The sequence below is a fragment of the Brachyistius frenatus genome, unplaced genomic scaffold (assembly GCF_029030835.1).
Source record: "Brachyistius frenatus isolate BFR_SWC_R1_liver_20210118 unplaced genomic scaffold, ASM2903083v1 Contig_450, whole genome shotgun sequence".
In the NCBI taxonomy this organism is placed as follows: Eukaryota; Metazoa; Chordata; class Actinopteri; family Embiotocidae; genus Brachyistius; species Brachyistius frenatus.
The window spans coordinates 92,906-111,834 of NW_027211049.1; the positions used below are offsets into that span (position 1 = coordinate 92,906).

Below are 18,929 nucleotides of genomic sequence, written 5' to 3' on the forward strand. Positions count from 1 at the left end.
TGTTGTGGTGTTAATAAATAAACTGATGTTTTGTGTTAATAAATAAAATGATGTTAATAAATAAAGAGATGTTGTGGTGTTAATAAATAAACTGATATTAATTAAATAAACTGATGGTGGGGTGTTAATAAATAAACAGATGTTGTGTGTTAATGAATAAACTGACGTTGTGGTGTTAACACATAAACTGATGTTGTTAATAAATAAACGGATATTGTGGTGTTAATAAATAAACAGATATTGTGGTTTTAATAAATAAACTGATGTTGGGTGTTAATAAATAAACTGATGTTTTGTGTTAATAATATAAAATGATGTTGTTAATAAATAAAGAGATGTTGTGGTGTTAATAAATAAACTGATGTTAATTAAATAAACTGATGTTGGGGTGTTAATAACTAAACAGATGTTGTGTGTTAATAAATAAACTGATGTTTTGTGTTAATAAATAAAATGATGTTGTTAATAAATAAACAGCTGTTGTGTGTTAATAAATGAACGGATGTTGTGGTGTCAATAAATAAACTGATGTTGTTAAAAAATAAACGGATGTTGAGGTGTTAACAAATAAACTGATGCTAATTAAATAAACTGATGTTGGGGTGTTAATAAATAAACGGATGTTGTGTGTTAATGAATAAACTGATGTTATGGTGTTAATAAATACATGGATGTTGTGGTGTTCATAAGTAAACAGATGTTGTGGTGTTAATAAATAAACTGATTTTGTTAATACATAAATGGATGTTGTGGTGTTAATAAATAAACAGATGTTGTGGTGTTAATAAATAAACTGCGCCAGGAGCTTTAAGTGTGAATAATTTACTTTCCAATCATGAATTAAATGAGCTCAGCTGCTGTGTGTGCTTTAACCATCAGTGTGTAGATGACACAGTGTCACACAGCTGCTAGATTACTAAACCAGATGAGTGGGAAACTTTGTCCTGTGCAATGCAAATGTACCTTGATCTACATTAAGACCAAGTTTGCACCGGTACAAAAATAGGGCCCTTAGTAATGTCTTAAAGGTCCAACACCAAAATGTTAGTTTATAAAATAGTCACAGATAATTGTCAGAACAGGTCAGATTTCACTTAAAAACAACCAGCAGATCTCAGAGATTTTATTCTTCTAGCTAGCAGAAACTCCACTTGGTGTCTGCCATTTCAGGTACCTGTCCTGCTGCGTGTGGGAAAGTCACAGTGTCACTCAGGAATGTGTGGTTGAGGAACAGGGACATACGCATTTTATTCATAGTCAACCACACCCTGCACATCAGATTTGTCATGATCAAAAACAAAAGAGACTGTCTGGAAACATTCACTGACATAAACAAACAGAACATGATGAGAGATGTCAACTCAGATTCTTTCTCATACTTGCTCTCTGTTCCAAGCATGCATTCATTATCAACAGTGGAGCAACTCACAGAGCTGTTCTGACAGAAACCTGCTTTCTAAACACAAAAATAACTTCAATAACTAATTTTCTTCAATAAGAAATGATTCATACATGACTCCACAATGAACTACTGGTGCATGAAGAAGACATTTTAGCTCTTGAGTTTATAAAAGAAGGTTCTCACAGAATGCGCCTGTAGTTTTTCTCCTGGTACACTTGGTTAATGACGTATGTGATGAAGACACCGAAGTGTTTCACTGCGTGGTAATGAACGATGTCGCACACATCAGAAATCAAAATAGACTTCTCGATTCGGTGCTCAAGATCCATCAGGAATCTGAAAATAATATGGAGACCATTATTCAGGGACATGAAGCAGCAGCTGCTGGTGCAACATGTAGACTTCAATTATAAACTGATTTACATCAACTACTGCTGTGTCTCAAATACCCTACTTATGTACCAAAACTACTAAGAATACTGTTTTAGTGCATAAGTGTGTTCACACTGTCAAGTATGGAAACATGCAGCACACAGGATAGTGCACTCAAAAGGGTCCATAAATAAGGCAGAAAAGGAAGAAAGACATCACTGTGTTTATTGTGTGTTAAACAGAGGGCACAAATACATGTTGGTTTCTGGGTAAAATAATTAAAGCTGCAGAAAAGTTGGCAGGTGATGCTTTCAAAATTACATTTATTTCCAGTAAGTTGTTGAAATTCAAGTACCTCCTAAGCACTAACAAGGAAGAATAGTGTATGTGAGTGTACTAAAGGAAGTACGTGATCAGAGACAGTTTAAGACTCTGTCCTACCTTTCACTGGCGTTCATGACCTCCTCAATGTTGGAGAACAGGAAATGCATGTCGGACTGGCTGAGAGTGTTGAATAAATCAGGGTTACGTAGGAAGTGTGTCTCTAAAATTTCCAAACTCTTGTAGTAGGATGCTTCTGAGGTAACAAGTTCAAACATGGCCTGGGGAGAAAAATCAGAAGGCCACATTAATGTGTAAGCAGTTGATACGATGACATTCTGCTGCACAGCTGAAACACTTACAACCTTGTCTCCAAAAAGGACGTGCCGTGTAAAATGTAAATTAAAAACACCATGCAATGATTTGCAAATCATGTAAACCCATATTCGATTACAAATAGACCAAAGACAACATATCAAATGTTGAAACTGAGAAATGTTATTGTTTTATGATAAATATCTTCTCATTTTGAATCTGATGCAGCAACACGTCTCTATAAAGTTGTTGCAGGATCATGTTCACCACTGAGCTGCATCACCTCTTCTTTTAACAACACTCTGGAAACCTTTGGGACCTGAGGAGGCCAGTTTCTGGAGTTTTGAAAGTGAAATATGGTCCTGTGCTTGCCTGATAGAGGATTTCAGCTGCTCAACAGTTCAGGGTCTCCTTGGTTGTATTTTTCATGTCCTGATGCTCCAGATGTTTTCAATGATTAACAGGTCTGGACTGCAGGAGGCCAGTTTATCAGCGGACTCTTCTACTAATTCAATTCAATTCAATTCAATTTCATGGCACTTAACACATTAAAGTCCTTATAGCAGAACTTTACAATATTATACAGAGAAACCCAACAATTCAACAATTCAACAATTCAACAAGTCAACAATTCCCACATAAGCTAGGAGGGAAAAAAAACCCTCCTCTTTAAGGTAGAAAAACCTCCAACAGAGGGAAGAAAAACTCCCTTTAACAAGAAGAAACCTCAGACAGAACCAGGATCAGAGGTGGCGGAGCATCTGTTAACAGAACCAGGATCAGAGGTGGAGAACATCTGTTAACAGAACCAGAATCAGAGGTGGGCGGAGCATCTGTTAACAGAACCAGAATCAGAGGTGGGCGGAGAATCTGTTAACAGAACCAGGAACAGAGGTGGGTGGGGCATCTGTTAACAGAACCAGGATCAGGGGTGGGTGGCCATCTGCCTCCACCGGTTGGGGTGAGAGGAGAGCAGAGAGAGAAAAGGACAGCATAGAGATAGAAGAGAATAACTGTTGGAGGAGACGACAATCACAGAGCAGAGACATGCAGCTCCATGACGGGACATCTGGAAAAGAAAGAACAGAAACTCCACGAGTGAAGGAACTGAATGGAGACAACAGATAATAAGAAGAAACTATGGGAGAGAAGAAGACGGTGAGGTATGAGTCAGTTAAAGAGTAGGAGGATCCATTAATCCATTAATTTGGTAGGATAAATTTTTATTACATTTTTATTGATACATCTTTTGTTGAGTTTTTTTTAAATATAGGTGGTCTGGGTACAGACACAACCTCTATAGGATGTTGAAGGTTTTCTACTACGGAGCCATGCTGTTGGAATACGTGCAGAATGTGGTTGGACGTTGTTCTGCTGAAATAAACAAGACCTTCCCTGAAAGAGACGTTGTCTGGATGGCAGCACATGTTGCTCCAAAACCTGAATATATCATTCAGCATTAATGCTTCCTTCCAGATGTTCAAGCTACCCATGCCATGTGCACTAATGCATCCTGTACCATCACAGATGCTGGCTTTAGAACTGAGCTGATAACAAGCTGGATGGTCCCTCTCCTCTTTAACCTGGAGGATGCAGCGTCCATGATTTCCAAACAGAATCTCAGATTGTGATCCATCAGACCTCAGGACAGTTTTCCACTTCACCTCAGTCCATCTTCAATGATCTCGGTCCAGAGAAGGCAGCGGTGTTTCTGGATCATGTTTCTATCTGGTTTCTTCTTTAGAGAGTTTTAACAGCATTTGTGGATGCAGCGATGAACTGTGTTCACAGACGATGGTTTTTACAAGTGTTCCTGAGCCCATGCAGTGATTTCCACTCCAGAATAGTGTGTTTTTAATGCAGTGCTGCCTGAGGGCCCGAAGATCACCACCATCCAATATTGGTTTCCAGCCTTGTCCCTTGTGTTCAGAGATTTCTCCAGATTCTCTGAATCTTTTAATGATATTATGAACCGTAGACGATGAAATCCACTAATTCTTTGTAGTTTTAAGTTGAGGAACATTATTCTTAGATTGTTGAACTATTTTCTCAGTCTTTCACAGAGTGGTGAACCTTTCCCCATCTTCACTGCTGAGAGACTCTGCCTTTCTGAAATCATATTTTTATACCCAATCATGTTACTGATCTGTTGCCATGGTAACATAATTAGTTGTCAGATGTTCCACCAGGTGTTTTTTTTTTATGTTTTGTTGATCCTGTCACAACTTTATAGAGATGTGTTGCTGCCATCAAATTCAAAATGAGCAAATATTTTACATAAAACAATAACATTTCTCAGTTTCAACATTTGATATGTTGTCTTTGGTCGATTTGCAATTTAATATGAGTTTATGAGATTTGCAAATCATTGCATTCTGTTTTTATTTACATTTTACACAGCGTCCCAACGTTTTTGGCAATGAGGTTGTACATACACACACACACACACACACACACACACACACACACACACACACACACACACACACACACACACACACACACACACACACACACACACACACACACACACACACACACATCTACCTCTTGCATTATGATTTCTTTCTGCGGCAGCTTGCTGAGTAGCCCGCTGGCCTGCACAGCTTCCAAGTTCTGCCACAGGCTCAGTGAGTGAGCGCCATTCCTCAGCTGCAGCTGCAACGCTGGTGGAGAAGTCACACCTGATCCTGCCTCCACCGTCCCGTCCACCACTGCAGGACAAAGGTTTTCACGCTGCCGCCGCTGCTCGATCTCCTGCTGCTTGGAGGTGTCCCGGTACTCCTGGTACAGGAAGGCTGGAGGGTCAAAAGACACTGAGTGGGCACAAGGGACACATTTAAAATGTCTTGCTGCTTTCTGCACAGGCCTTGATATCCTCTCTGTCGAACACCGTGTCAACACAGGCTTCAGCTTCTGGGATTCAGGTGTGTTGAGTTGTAGGTCACCTGAGTTTTGGAGGCTTTCAAAGCCATAAACATGTTACATGCTTAACATGCAGGAAAATAGCCTGAACTGAGGGGTGCTGGGGTCCCTTTCACGTGATTAAAATACAGGAAGCGTTTCTGTGTAGAAGTGTTTGAGTGACATGTTTGATCAGCAGGAACAGTTTTAAAGATGACCAACACACCGCTGGAACGGATTAGGTTCTACTCGTTGTAACCAACTCCTTTGATTTTATTTCACCTTCTTTCTACATTACAGTTTAGAGTGTGTTGCATTTTGTAAACTGACATGTTTGGCTTCACTTTGGGTCTAAAAGAGTTTAGAAAATATCTTTCACATTTCAGCACATACAGCTTGAACGAGTGATAACACTGATATTTATATGCTGACCCACCTGGTATAAAAGTCATTATGACTGAACGATTTCAAATATTTATGTGTTGATATGTGAATTCTATGATGTGTTTTCAACAACAATATGTCATAGCAGAGGATAGCCATTCAAAATGTGTGTTCATGACTAAACTGCGAAGACTAATGGGGTTAGTTACACATCAAACACAGTCCAGTTCTGTGGCTCTTATTGTTGTTCACTGTAGAAACATCATGCTAATGTTTTAACAGTAATAATTGTAGTAAATGACTTTCCTTCAAATATGGTCTTTTTAAATGTGATATTCATCCTCCTCAGAAGTGTGGACATATGGTTTCATGTTGTTTTAATTAATTAAGACTTATTGAATTGTAAGAAGCAACAACCACAAAAAAAAGATCACCTGGAAGATGGAAGTAAAGAAAAAAAAGGGGTATAATGTTTATTATCAATATTAACAATATTAACAGGCAGATGTTCTCCACCTATGAGCCTGGTTCTGTTGGAGGTTTCTTCCTGTTAAAAGAGAGTTTTTCCTTCTGTTGGAGGTTTCTTTTGTTAAAAGAGAGTTTTTCCTTCTGTTGGAGGTTTCTTTTGTTAAAAGAGATTTTTTTTCCTTCTGTTGGAGGTGTCTTCCTGTTAAAAGAGAGTTTTTCCTTCTGTTGGAGGTTTCTTCCTGTTAAAAGAGAGTTTTTCCTTCTGTTGGAGGTTTCTTCTGTTAAAGAGAGTTTTTTCTTCTTTCTATTGGAGGTGTCTTCTGTTGAAAGAGAGTTTTCATTCTGTTGGAGGTTTCTTCTAATTGTTGGGTTTCTTTGTATAATTGTGTAAAGTTCTGTTTTAAGGACTTTAATGTTTAAAGTGCCATGAAATAACCTGTTGTGATTTGGTGCTATTTAAATAAATTAAATTGAATTGAATTAAATGTACTAAACCAAAGTGAGTGGAAACAACAGTCGAGCAGATGCTGATGCGGACTTGGACTGGACTTCCACTCCCTGCTGTAATGCACTCAGAAACACACAGAAACTGTGTCTCTCACTAAGTTTCAGGTGGGCTGAAAGTTTGCTGATACAGAGAGTGACTTTGAACAGTGGTCCGTTGCATAATATTCCTTAGTCATATACTGCAGATTACTTTGGTGGGCGTCGAACAGGACTGAGATTACATAAGAGTGAAAGGCACACACAGCAGAAGATGCACAGGTTGGAGAGAAGCAGCAGCACATATATCTGCAGATGACAGACAGCATCGCTGCTCTGCTCAGCCTCAGCTCACACTCTTCCTTTTGTTAAGCTTGTGTTTACCATCGTCTGCAAGTAAGATGCTGTCTTCAAGTAAATTTAGACTAATCTCTGCAAATATCTGTGTTCCTGTGTACAGAGTGAATTACACTCTGATGAGTAGTCTGTCAACACAGCCAGCTATCAGCTCAGAGAGGCACTCAACCTTGACTCAGAGATGTGCAGGTACAGACACCTGCTGAGGCCTCATCACATCTGTGGTTGGCTTCATAAACTGTTGTGAATACTAACGTATGTTTCATGCTCAGTCTAAATGATAATATAATGACAGCAGAAGAGATGATTGTGTTGTTGTTATAACATGCTACCTTCACACGTTCACATGCTCACCAATGTTTTTGACGATTTTCAGGCTGTGGCAAATCGTCTGGGACTTTTCTCCGTTACGCAGCATCCTGAAAAGAAACACAAAGGACATGTTTGGACTCACACACATGTCTCTATTTTAATATATTATACGATATGGTTCATGATACTATTTAAAAAATAACATCATGACATTAAACACAGAATGATGAAGTCTGAGATCTTCAGCATCAAATCAAACAGCGATTACTTTCTACATTATTGGATGGAAATATAAAAACATCCATCTGAGCCTGTTCACAATCACTTCAGTCACTTCTCATTCTGTCTCTTCATCACCAACTTTGTCATTATTCACAGGGATCTGTAATTTTGTTTTACACTAAACGGAGAACTAAAACCTTTCCTCATGTGTCTGTAATATATCTATTTACTATAAACAGAATGTTGACACTCTGACACGTATCGTAAACCTCTCCATTTCAAATGTAATTGGGTCTGACCTGAGGCTGGTGTTATCCTGGTCTGCTCCGTCACAAGCTGGCTGCTGGGAGCTCATAGTTTTCCCTCTGATCTCCTGTACAGTGCAAGCTGCCGCTGTTTGCTCTGAGAGCTTTTTCATTTCTTCGCTATGAAGGCTGTGAGTCCGGTAAGCTGTAAAATCTCTATTCTGGTTGTTGGAGGCAGCAGATATGTCCACAGTCCTCCCTCCTCCCACTCCTCCTCTTCTCCTATCCACAGCATCTCTGTGGTACAGAGCATGTCTGCTGCCGGCCTCGGCATTGCTTGGCAACACGGCTCTGGAATGATGGAGGTGTGGAGAACGCGGGGGGCTACATGTGACAGGAAAAAACAAAAACATCTCAGAAACACATTTATCGTTCACTTTTTACTACGAAGTTACCAAAATCATGTTGAACATGTATTTGTGTTAATTTTTGTCATCACTCACTGGCAAAATGTAATACACACACACACACACACACACACACACACACACACACACACACACACACACACACACACACACACACACACACACACACACACACACACACACACACACACACACACACACGTACAGTAATAATGAAGACACCAAAGCATTGAAACAAAACAAATGTAATTGTGTCATTAAGATGAAATATTTCATAGATTTGTACTTTGATAACAGCTTTGAACACTGATGATGAACCACTGGTTCAATTCAATTCAATTCAGTTTTATTTATATAGCTGGTTGGCTGCTGTGACTTTACTGTGCGGTCCAACTCATCCCTAACTGCTGCTGTTACTGTGCAGCCCTCCTTCACCAGCCTGAAGGTGAGTTTGGGCTCAAGGTTCTGTTGAGAAACAGAAGATGGTGGCACCAAGTAAAGCTGAGGTGGGATGGTGTGTTATGGTCACCATGCTGGTTAAATGTAGCTTTAATTCTGAAATAACAACCAACACTATCACTACCTAAGCTCCTCCCCCAAAACACCACATGTAGATACCATCCAGTCATCTTCTCTGTCTCACAAACACACAATCTAAGTCTCATGTCTTTCTCTTATTTCAGCCTGTCGTCTGACTCATGCAGTCTCCTCTGAACATGTTTTAGTCTGGGCTTCCTCTCCTGGAGCTTGTTTGATAGTTTCATCAAACACTTTACGAGGTCTTAAACACATGAAGGAGAAAAGAAATTCAACTTTTGACAAGCGATCGCACAGCGATTTAAAAACCAATCCGATTGAATAGCTTTGTTTCCAAGAGCAAAGCAGTCATCAGGGCGAACATGGCCAACTTTTAAACATCTAAAATATAAAGTATATATTGCATTGTCTGCCATCAGTCTATTATGGGAAGTCCTCCAGCAGCAGAGGCCTGCAGCAGGACCTGAGAGAGGGTCCAATATCATCAAACCAACCCAAACTACAAGATTTATGCAAAAGGAAATCTAACAAAAAGTAGAGAGGATATCCCTCCTAAACCAGAACTGGGAGCCGGTTCCACAGGAGAACCAGAACTGTGATTTTACAGGGGGCCAATGAGGAGACAGTAGTTCTTATGGACGAGTGTCAACATCGCTGATGTTTCCTTTCGGTCGTACTGGAACGATGGCAACAGGAACTACATGGTTAGATGGTACATTTCTGACCAAACACAATCATTTCAGTTTTATCTGAGATTAGAAGTCGACAGTTATGGGTCATCCAGGTCGTTATGTCTTGAACACATGCTTGAATTTGAACTAGTCATGGAATGATTCCTAATGATATTGCATAAGGGAAGCATGTTAGTGTGTAAAAGGTATTGGCCTGAGTACAGAACCCTGTGGAACTCCATGACTAACGTTTGTTAGGTGTGGACCGGTATGAAGGAGATTACTGGGTTCAAGGGGAGAGAGAGACAACCAGGGGGAACCTGGAGAGGAACAACCAGGGGGAACCTAGAGAGGAACAACCAGGGGAACCTGGAGAGGAACAACCAGGGGGAACCTGGAGAGGAACAACCAGGGGGAACCTGGAGAGGAACAACCAGGGGGAACCTGGAGGGCCAATGAGCTAAACTGTTTCTTCACCTGGAGAGGAACAACCAGGGGGAACCTGGAGGGCCAATGAGCTAAACTGTTTCTTCAACAGGTTTAGTTCACCGCCCTCATCTGTCTCCTCAACACCTCACACCTCCCAAACACCTCTGCTGCCTTCCCCCTCCCCCCTCTCCCCCCTGGTGAGCTGCATGGACACAGAGCCCTGAACTCCAAAGGGCTCTTCCGCCATCGACGCCATGACACCCCTCCCCCCCCCCTCTCTGTGACAACTGGCCAGGTTAGGAGACAGCTGGAGAGACCCCACCAGCACAAGGCTGCAGGACCTGACGGCATCAGCCCCGTGGTCCTGAAGACCTGACGCCATCGGCCCCGGGGTCCTGAAGACCTGACGCCATCGGCCCCGGGGTCCTGAAGACCTGACGGCATCGGCCCCGGGGTCCTGAAGACCTGCGCCGTCCAGCTGGCTGAGGTCCTACAACACCTCTTCAACCTGAGCCTGAAACAGGAGGAAGTCCCGGTGCTGTGGAAGACGTCATGCCTGGTTCCAGTCCCTAAGAAGACGACTCTATCCGGCCTCAACAACTACCGACCACACATCTCATGTGATGAAGGTGCTGGAGAAGCTGGTCTTGGCCCACCTCAGGCTGCTGGTGAAATCTTCTCTGGACCCTCTGCAATTTGCGTACCAGCCTCATGTGGGAGTGGACGACGCCTTCATCTACCTGCTGCAACGAGCTCAGTCTCACCTGGATGGAACCGGTGACTGTGTGAGAATCACTTTCTTTGATTTCTCCAGTGCATTTAACACCATCCAACCACTGCTGCTGAGTGAGAAGCTGCGGGTGGTGGGGGGGAGGGGGTGGACACGTCCACCGTCTCCTGGATCACTGACTACCTGACAGGCAGACCACAGTTTGTCTGTCTGGGCAGTGTGCTGTCTGATATGGTGATCAGTGGTACTGGAGCTCCACAGGGAACTGTTCTGTCTCCCTTCCTGTTCACCTTATACACCAGGATTCAGGAAGAGCTTCTCTGCGTGTGAACGACCTTTCCCGGCTTCTAAACTCCTAGAACATCACTTCCTTTTTGAAGAAGTGTCTTCCAGAGTTGTTTTCTACAGCTGTGTTAAGTTCCCTGTCAGCCTGGTATGGTACGGGCCCTCTAGTGTGGTGTGTTGGGGCAGGCCAGGAGCTGATGTCCATGTCAGCTCCCATCCAGGCATTTTGATGTCTGCCTTTGTGAACGGTACTGGTTCTTGTTCTGTGGTCGGGTCTGAGATCCACCAGTCATAAAGTTTCCAGTCTTTCTCTCATCAGTCCTTCAGCTGTGGAGGATGTGTTGGGTTGTTGATCCCTTCCAGCAGGGAGTGACCTCTAGATAGGTCTGAAGAGAACAGGCCAACGTTGTGCTCCATGGAGGTCCCTGTCTGCCTGCTACTTCCTTCATCTGCTTCAGTTACAGCCCACCGTCCATCCGAGTTCAGCCGGACAGTAATTCCAAACACAGGCCCGCTCCAGTGGACATATTCCATGACCAAAATCTGTCAAAGTACGCTTTTGTGCTTTTCCCACACATGCACCAATTAATGAGGGCAGATATTGAAAGAACCTCTTGTTTGTAAGAGAAGGACTAAATCCAGTCAAACAATAAGTAGGTCATGATATTCACCAAAGGTCCTGCTGTAATCTGTCACTCTGGATGTTTGCGTTGTCCATTCTCAGGTTTCATATTTGGACTCAAACATGATCAGATAAGTTTGAGAAGCTGAGTAAGAGGATGAGGGGGTCACAAGTACAAGTACGAGACTGTGCTCTTAGAACTAAAAGGGCTGCAACTGTAAAACATAAGTGAGGATTTTAATAAACTATGAATCAAGTTATTGTAGTGGAGTCAAAGAAAGACAACAAAAGGCCTGGACATGAACATCATAGAGCTCCATCTGCATGTACTGTCTGTCTTCTGATGGGACTGAACTGTTTAAGTTAATGCAGAGCTGCATACTAATATACATACATAAAGAATATACACTCATATCCTTTACAGTGTTTCACATTCAGTCACCATTACAGTCCAGTACTGTAAACTGCTATTTACACCATCACCTCTGAGTCACAAACTATGTTGAATTCATTCAAACCAAACCATCACTGGAATTTTTATAAAATTAACAATTTTATAAGGGTTCAGTTAAATTGTGCTTGTCAAAACAGGTTTTTCTTGGTCTGCGAATTTTAAACTTCAATCTGTATTAAACTTATTCAACTTTATTAAATGTATACAACACGTCCTCCAGCTCTGCCATCCATCATTCCCTTTACCATCTGTGATGAAAGGATCCAACACACTGTCATATGGAGCCTACTTTATGAATGTGCTGAGAAGCCACCACTGATGGACAGCTTCAACATCAGAAGTTTGGATATTTAAGATGAAACTGTCGCATGTGAGTCCTCCTACAGCTGATTCATCAGAATACAGCAGCTCAGTGATCCCTGTCAGGAGACTGTACACCGTACTTCCTGTATAAATACCACATCAGATATTCAAGGAGGTACCAGGGATGTTCTGCAATATGAGTTACTGACAAACATTCAACACACAATCTGATGTGGTTTGCTGCTTTGATTGACATAAGATGGACCTTTAAGACAGCCGGTACAGAACCGGGTACGACACCTTCCGTCATTAAAACATAAAAACTTTCCATCATTAAAACATAAAAACTTTCCATCATTAAAATTAAAAAACGTCCATCATTAAAATATAAAAAAAAAACTTCCATCATTACAATATCAAAAAGAACTTTCATCATTACAATATAAAAAAAACTTAGATCATTAAAAATTTAATTTTAATTAAAAAACAACAACTTCTGGCTGTTCCAAGAGAAGACAGATCTCATGTCAGTATTTCTACATCCACACACACTCAGACACACACTCGGAGGTCGATACACAACTCTATCATCAACATAAATATCATGCAGTGTTTAGTTTCTTCCATTTCTGTTACTAGTTGTTGAAAACAGAAACATGAAGGTGAAACAGAAGTGGAACATTGTAACGACACTGAAGGAGGATTCAGTGCAACACTGTTACATTAGAGCTCCTGTTGGCTGCTGCACAGGTAAGTCTGGTATTCTACAGGTGAGTTTGGTATTCTACAGGTGAGTTTGGTATTCTACAGGTGAGTCTGGTATTCTACAGGTGAGTCTGGTATTCTACAGGTGTCCACTCAGCTGCTGTTTCAATGTTTCCCTCCACAGATGAAGCTCATCATCATCTTCAACGTCTCCTTCAGGTTCTCAGTAGAACATGAACCCTAACCCTATAAAGAACCTCCAGTTCTCAGTAAAACATGAACCCTAACTCTATAAAGAACTTCTAGTTCTCAGTAAAACATGAACCCTAACCCTATAAAGAGCCTCCAGTTCTCAGTAAAACATGAACCCTAACCCTATAAAGAACTTCTAGTTCTCAGTAAAACATGAACCCTAACCCTATAAAGAACCTCTATTTCACTGTAGAACATGAACCCTAACCCTATAAAGAACCTACAGTTCTCAGTAAAACATGAACCCTAACCCTATCAAGAACCTCCAGTTCTCAGTAGAACATGAACCCTAACCCTATAAAGAACCTCCAGTTCTCAGCAGAACATGAACCCTAACCCTATCAAGAACCTCCAGTTCTCAGTAGAACATGAACCCTAACCCTATCAAGAACCTCCAGTTCTCAGTAGAACATGAACCCTAACCCTATAAAGAACCTCCAGTTCTCAGTAGAACATCCAGGTAGACTGTGTTCTTCTTTACACAGATGTGTGCCGTGTTTCAACAGACTCTACGTGTACCTTTGCTCTCTGGGTGTGTTGCAGGGTTGGGCAGTGAAGTCATGCACACTCACCGTCTCGCCCCCGGCAACACAGGTGATGGGTGGGGCAAGAGGGCGTTAGAGGCGGAGCCTCCTGCTCTGGTAGATGGGCTGTGGTCCACACCTGACCTGCTGCAGTCTGGAGATAGACAGAGACGGAGAGACAGAGAGACAGATAGACAGAGACAGCGAGACAGAGACAGAGACAGAGACAGAGACAGAGACAGAGAAAGAGACATAGAGACATAGAGACAGAGCCAAAGAGACAGAGACAGAGCCAGAGAGACAGAGCCAGAGAGACAGCGAGACAGACAGAAAGACAGAGAGGCAGACAGAGAGACAGAGAGAAAGAGACAGAGAGACAGACAGACAGACAGAGACATTACATTTCATTTAGCTGACGCTTTTATCCAAAGCGACTTACAATAAGTGCATTTCAACAATGAGTGTTTTTATGGAGGTAATGATGGAGGTATTGATGGAGGTATTGATGGAGGTAATGATGGAGGTAATGATGGAGGTAATGATAGAGGTATTGATGGAGGTAATGATAGAGGTAATGATAGAGGTAATGATGGAAGTAATGATGGAGGTAATGATGGAGGTAATGATGGAGGTAATGATAGAGGTATTGATAGAGGTAATGATGGAGGTATTGATGGAGGTAATGATGGAGGTAATGATAGAGGTAATGATGGAGGTAATGATAGAGGTAATGATAGAGGTAATGATAGAGGTAATGATGGAAGTAATGATGGAGGTAATGATGGAGGTAATGATGGAGGTAATGATGGAGGTAATGATGGAGGTAATGATGGAGGTAATGATGGAGGTATTGATGGAGGTATTGATGGAGGTATTGATGGAGGTAATGATAGAGGTAATGATGGAGGTAATGATGGAGGTAATGATAGAGGTAATGATGGAGGTAATGATGGAGGTATTGATGGAGGTAATGATGGAGGTAATGATGGAGGTAATGATAGAGGTATTGATGGAGGTAATGATAGAGGTAATGATAGAGGTAATGATGGAAGTAATGATGGAGGTAATGATGGAGGTAATGATGGAGGTAATGATAGAGGTAATGATGGAGGTAATGATAGAGGTAATGATGGAGGTATTGATGGAGGTAATGATGGAGGTAATGATAGAGGTAATGATGGAGGTAATGATGAAGGTAATGATAGAGGTAATGATGGAGGTAATGATAGAGGTAATGATGGAGGTATTGATAGAGGTAATGATAGAGTTAATGATGGAGGTAATGATAGAGGTAATGATGGAAGTAATGATGGAGGTAATGATGGAGGTATTGATGGAGGTATTGATGCAGGTATTGATGGAGGTATTGATGGAGGTAATGATGGAGGTAATGATGGAGGTAATGATGGAGGTATTGATGGAGGTAATGATAGAGGTAATGATGGCGGTAATGATGTTGGAGGTATTAATGGAGGTAATGATGGAGGTAATGATGGAGGTATTGATGGAGGTAATGATAGAGGTAATGATGGAGGTATTGATGGAGGTAATGATGGAGGTAATGATGGAGGTATTGATGGAGAATTCTGTTTTTTTCCTCAGACTGGATATAAAAGAGTTTGTAGCTTCAGGTCTGTAAAATGGTTCCGATCCAGAAGTGTCTTCAGCTGCAATACCAGCGAGTGCCACTAGAGGTCGGCTCCAAAAAGCCTCCGGCTCCATAGACTCCCATTCAACTTCTCTCATCAAATCCAAAGTGAATAAAATGTGTCCATCAGTTATCTCGGTGTTGTTAGCTAAAGTCACTCCTTCTTATTAGTTTTCTAGAGGTCCATCTGAAAATAGTCCCTCATTCATTAGAAAAGAAGATTCAAGAAGACTTGTTTTTGGGGGCGTGTCTGTTTGATTGACAGGCCTGCGGTGCAGTCAGGTTACAGCTATCGGTGGGCGGGACGTAGTATCGTCATGTTTCCGATCAGATAGGTCAGATCCACCGCTGGCTCCTCCCCCAGCTCGTCCAAATATGGTCACTTCCTGCTCCAAACCGCTCCGAACTAGCAAGATGGTGACAGACAGAATCTGAACTGGAGGATTCATAATGTTCATAAACCAATGATGACATCACTGATGGTTGATGGCATCACTGATGGTTGATGGTTGGTTACTTGATATGAATGAGCACTACGTGACTGTGTGACAGGAAGTGTGATGCTGAAGCCACATTTTAACCTCACAGGACATTAAAACATCAGATATGTTGTTACAGCTGTTCAAGGAGGACTGATGAGGTTGAAGCTGTTACTTGGATATTATTGGATCATTTTCCCCAATCAATAATTCAATACATGATATAATGTAAAAAATGTTTAACTGGTTCCCTTCAGCTGCTTCTCAAGGTGATATTTATCGAACAGCTCTAACAGGAGTCGTATCCTCAGTGATGTCACTGACTCTTCAACTCTTACAATGACTGTCATTGTTTGATCTGATGTGTAGTTAAAAAAAGAAATAATAATAATAATAATAAAATGGTTGGACTACATTTAAAACAAATAAGTAAGATTCCACATGGTTTTATTCCCCGTATTATCCTGTGGAGAATCAGGTCCTCATAGAGATGTAGAAACACTTCAATCTCTTTAAAGGCCTTTTTCTCTCCTTTATAACTCGACAACAGTTTCCTGTTGGACTTTCTAAGGTTTTCCTCTCCGAGGTTTGGTGTGATTTTTGCAGTGTTTGGATCTCAGTCATGCTGGATATTTCTCCCCCTGTCAATCCTCTTGTGACTCATGTCACAAGACACTTTCATTCAGGGGGCCTTTGGAAATATCTTTCCTGCATGTGTCTCCAAAGTTTGGGAGTTGTAGATATGAATGTTCCTAACAACAATGTTTGCTTCATTGATTATTCAGAACAATTAATGATCATTCAGGATCCACAGCACTCTGGACTCTTCTACACTTCAGAGAGGTATTGAAACATATATAAAAATGCAGCTTCATCATGAGCCAAACTGATTCTGTATATTATTTAGATTTCCATCACCATTCCAGTCTGTTTGGGTCTTCAGGTCCAGTTAGTCACAACTATAACCAGGACAGCGGTTTCAATGGGACCCAAAACAATCAGAACACATGACTCCAGCTGATGAAGAGGAGCCTCAGATAAATGTTCGTATGTTTGATTCGGGGATTAATCTCTTTAATGTCTTCTACTCCAGTCAGCCCGGTTCTCCTCATCCATCCTGGTTCTCCTCATCAGGCCTGGTTCTCCTCATCCATCCTGGTTCTCCTCATCAGGCCTGGTTCTCCTCGTCAGGCCTGGTTCTCCTCTCCACTCTCCACTGATCTGCTGTCTTGTATGTGCTCTGCTATCGAACCATGTGATCATATCCTGATGATAAAGTGATCATGTAAATGATCTCTACATGGCAGCTGCTAGCAGGTGATCAGATAAGAATATCTTCACATCAATGATCAGCATTTATTAATTTCCTTGTTATTTTCAGCTCATGTTCAACCTTCCTTCATGTTTTATGGCTTCACTCTGTTTTATTTATGACTTCCTGGTTATGTATTATCACTGACAGACGCTGGGCAGAGGTCAGATACTTTATTGATGTTGGTGTGTCTCTATGAATATGACTCCTACACAGAAACATAAGTCTATAATTCATCTGTGATCTATCAATAAAAACAGTTCAAATCTGCTGTGTTGTTGTTTAGTTGTAGCACACACGCGTCAGGTTGTGTTATGGTTGTTGGATACGGGGTCAGAGGTAGTCCTGGTGAAGTACAGGTGTTCCTCAGTTCCACCAGAACCAGTTCCTCAAGTTCTATTCAAATAGATTTCTACTGAAGGATCTGTCTAACCAGCCTTTGTTCCACTTCCAACAACAATTACCTTTCAAAGGGATGACAGTGCAATACAATACAGTAAAGCATCGCCAACAACACCGCCTCCACACAGAGACACTCCAATACACTCCAATACACTCCAAATACACTCCAATATACCCCAATACACTCCAATACACCCCAATACACTGCAATACACTCCAAAACACTCCAATACACTCTAATACACTCTAATACAGTCCAATACACTCCAAAACATTCCAATACACTCCAATACACTCCAATACATTCCAATACACCCCAATACACTCCAATACACTGCAATACACTCCAACACACTCCAATACACCCCAATACACTCCAATACACTCCAAAACACTCCAATACACTCCAATATACTACAATACACTGCAATACACTCCAATACACTCCAATATACTCTAATACATAATATACTCTAATGCACTCCAATACACTCCAAATACACTCCAATATACTCCAACATACTCCAATACACCCCATTACACTCCAATACACCCCATTACACTCCAATACACTCCAAAACACTCCAATACACTCCAATATACTCCAATACACTCCAATACACCCCAATACACTCCAAAACACTCCAATACACTCTAATACACTCCAATACATTCCAAAACACTCAAATACACTCAAATACAGTCCAATACACTCCAAAACATTCCAATACACTCCAATACGCTCCAATATACTCCAAAGTATTCCAATACACTCCAGTACACTCCAATATACTACAATACACTGCAATACACTCCAATACACTCCAATATACTCTAATACATAATATACTCTAATGCACTTCAATACACTCCAAATACACTCCAATATACTCCAATACACTCCAATACACCCCATTACACTCCAATACACTCCAATACACTCCAAAACACTCCAATACACTCCAATATACACCAATACACTCCAATATACTACAATACACTGCAATACACTCCAATACACTCCAATATACTCTAATACATAATATACTCTAATGCACTCCAATACACTGCAATACACTCCAATACACTCCAAATCACTGCAATTCACTCTAATACACTCCAAAACACTCCAATACACTCTAATACACTCCAATACATTCCAATTCACCCCAATACACTCCAATACACTGCAATACACTCCAATACACCCCAATACACTCCAATATACTCCAATACACTCCAATACACTCCAATACACTCCAATACGCTCCAATACACCCCAATACACTCCAATACACTCCAAAACACTCCAATACACTCCAATACACCCCAATACACTCCAATACACTCCAAAACACTCCAA

General features: G+C 41.2%; 1 protein-coding gene across 1 annotated transcript in view; it reads right to left on the reverse strand.

The window, feature by feature from the left end:
- Nucleotides 1–18,929, reverse strand: part of ngef (neuronal guanine nucleotide exchange factor) — a 39,011-nt gene that overhangs the window by 17,911 nt on the left and 2,171 nt on the right. The window contains exons 2-7 of the mRNA XM_069725808.1: nt 13,774–13,879; nt 7,840–8,169; nt 7,361–7,425; nt 4,958–5,208; nt 2,216–2,376; nt 1,586–1,738 (exon numbers count right to left, since the gene is read on the reverse strand). Coding sequence (XP_069581909.1) covers nt 1,586–1,738; nt 2,216–2,376; nt 4,958–5,208; nt 7,361–7,425; nt 7,840–8,169; nt 13,774–13,879 — 1,066 coding nt within the window. The remainder of the gene's footprint in view (nt 1–1,585; nt 1,739–2,215; nt 2,377–4,957; nt 5,209–7,360; nt 7,426–7,839; nt 8,170–13,773; nt 13,880–18,929) is intronic.